Raw genomic sequence first — 987 nt, forward strand, 5'->3', positions numbered from 1 at the left:
CCCCGGCTCCCCGGTCGGTGCCCGGCCGCGGGTCTCCCGGGGCTCGAGGCCGGCGTGGCCCCCATCGGCCGCTGCCATGGCCCTCAAGATGGTCAAGGGCAGCATCGACCGCATGTTCGACAAGAACCTGCAGGACCTGGTGCGCGGCATCCGCAACCACAAGGAGGACGAGGTGAGCCCGGCCCACCCTCCGTCCCCGGGCCTCACTTACCGCCCGAGAGCCGCACCCCCACCCCGGGTGCCCCCGCCCCGAGCAGCGGGTCCCAAACTTCCGATTGAATCGAGGACCCGGGAGCCCTGCTGAAAAGGCAGCGTTCCGGGCCGGGCCACTGGGTGACTTCCCCGCCGCTGCCTCAGTTTACCCGCCCGGAGATAGGGGCCAGCTCCCTCCCTCTCCAGGGGCCCACAAGGCTTGAAGGCCGCTCCCGAGGAGGCGTCCCTGGTCTCCGAGCAGCTGGCATCCCCCCCGAGTGTGTTTAAGGATCAGCTGGTAAAAATGCAGGGTCCCGGGCCCCACCCCAAGCCACCGGACTGTTCCTAAGGGGACCGTCCGTGTCAGCAGCGCTCCTCGGGAGACCGAGGCAGGGGTCCGCCGGTCCCCCGGGAAATGCTCGGGTCCAGGTCATTCCCTGATGCCTCGCTGCGAGCCAGGCGGGGTGTCAGGGCTTTGTCCCCCCGGCCCGTGTTCTCAGGAGGGTGAGGTTACTGTTAGGAGGAAGGGCGGTCAGCATCCTCAGCCGAAATAAGGAAGCAGTTGAGGGGGGTCCAGGAATGGGGAAGCGGACTTCAGAGAGAAACCCGACAGCCAGAGCCCACAGAGGATTTTCCAGGAGTAAAAATATAACTGGGCATCATTTCCTTCCCTTCCGTCCTTCCCGCAACCTGCGACCTAGATTAAGGCAGAAGTGGGACAGTCAGTGGTCACTGAGTGTCCGAGCGGGGGTCGGCTTCGTTGAGGGATGCCGGTGGAGTGACTGACCAACGGAC

General features: G+C 65.8%; 1 protein-coding gene across 1 annotated transcript in view; it reads left to right on the forward strand.

Moving 5' to 3' along the window:
* Nucleotides 1-25: 25 nt before the first annotated feature.
* Nucleotides 26-987, forward strand: part of LOC111820952 (AP-3 complex subunit delta-1-like) — an 8,944-nt gene continuing 7,982 nt past the window's right edge. Inside the window, exon 1 of the mRNA XM_023733156.1 lies at nt 26-172. Coding sequence (XP_023588924.1) covers nt 77-172 — 96 coding nt within the window. The 5' untranslated portion in view covers nt 26-76. The remainder of the gene's footprint in view (nt 173-987) is intronic.

Source organism: Trichechus manatus, unplaced genomic scaffold (genome assembly GCF_000243295.1).
Source record: "Trichechus manatus latirostris isolate Lorelei unplaced genomic scaffold, TriManLat1.0 scaffold00057, whole genome shotgun sequence".
NCBI lineage: Eukaryota > Metazoa > Chordata > Mammalia > Sirenia > Trichechidae > Trichechus > Trichechus manatus.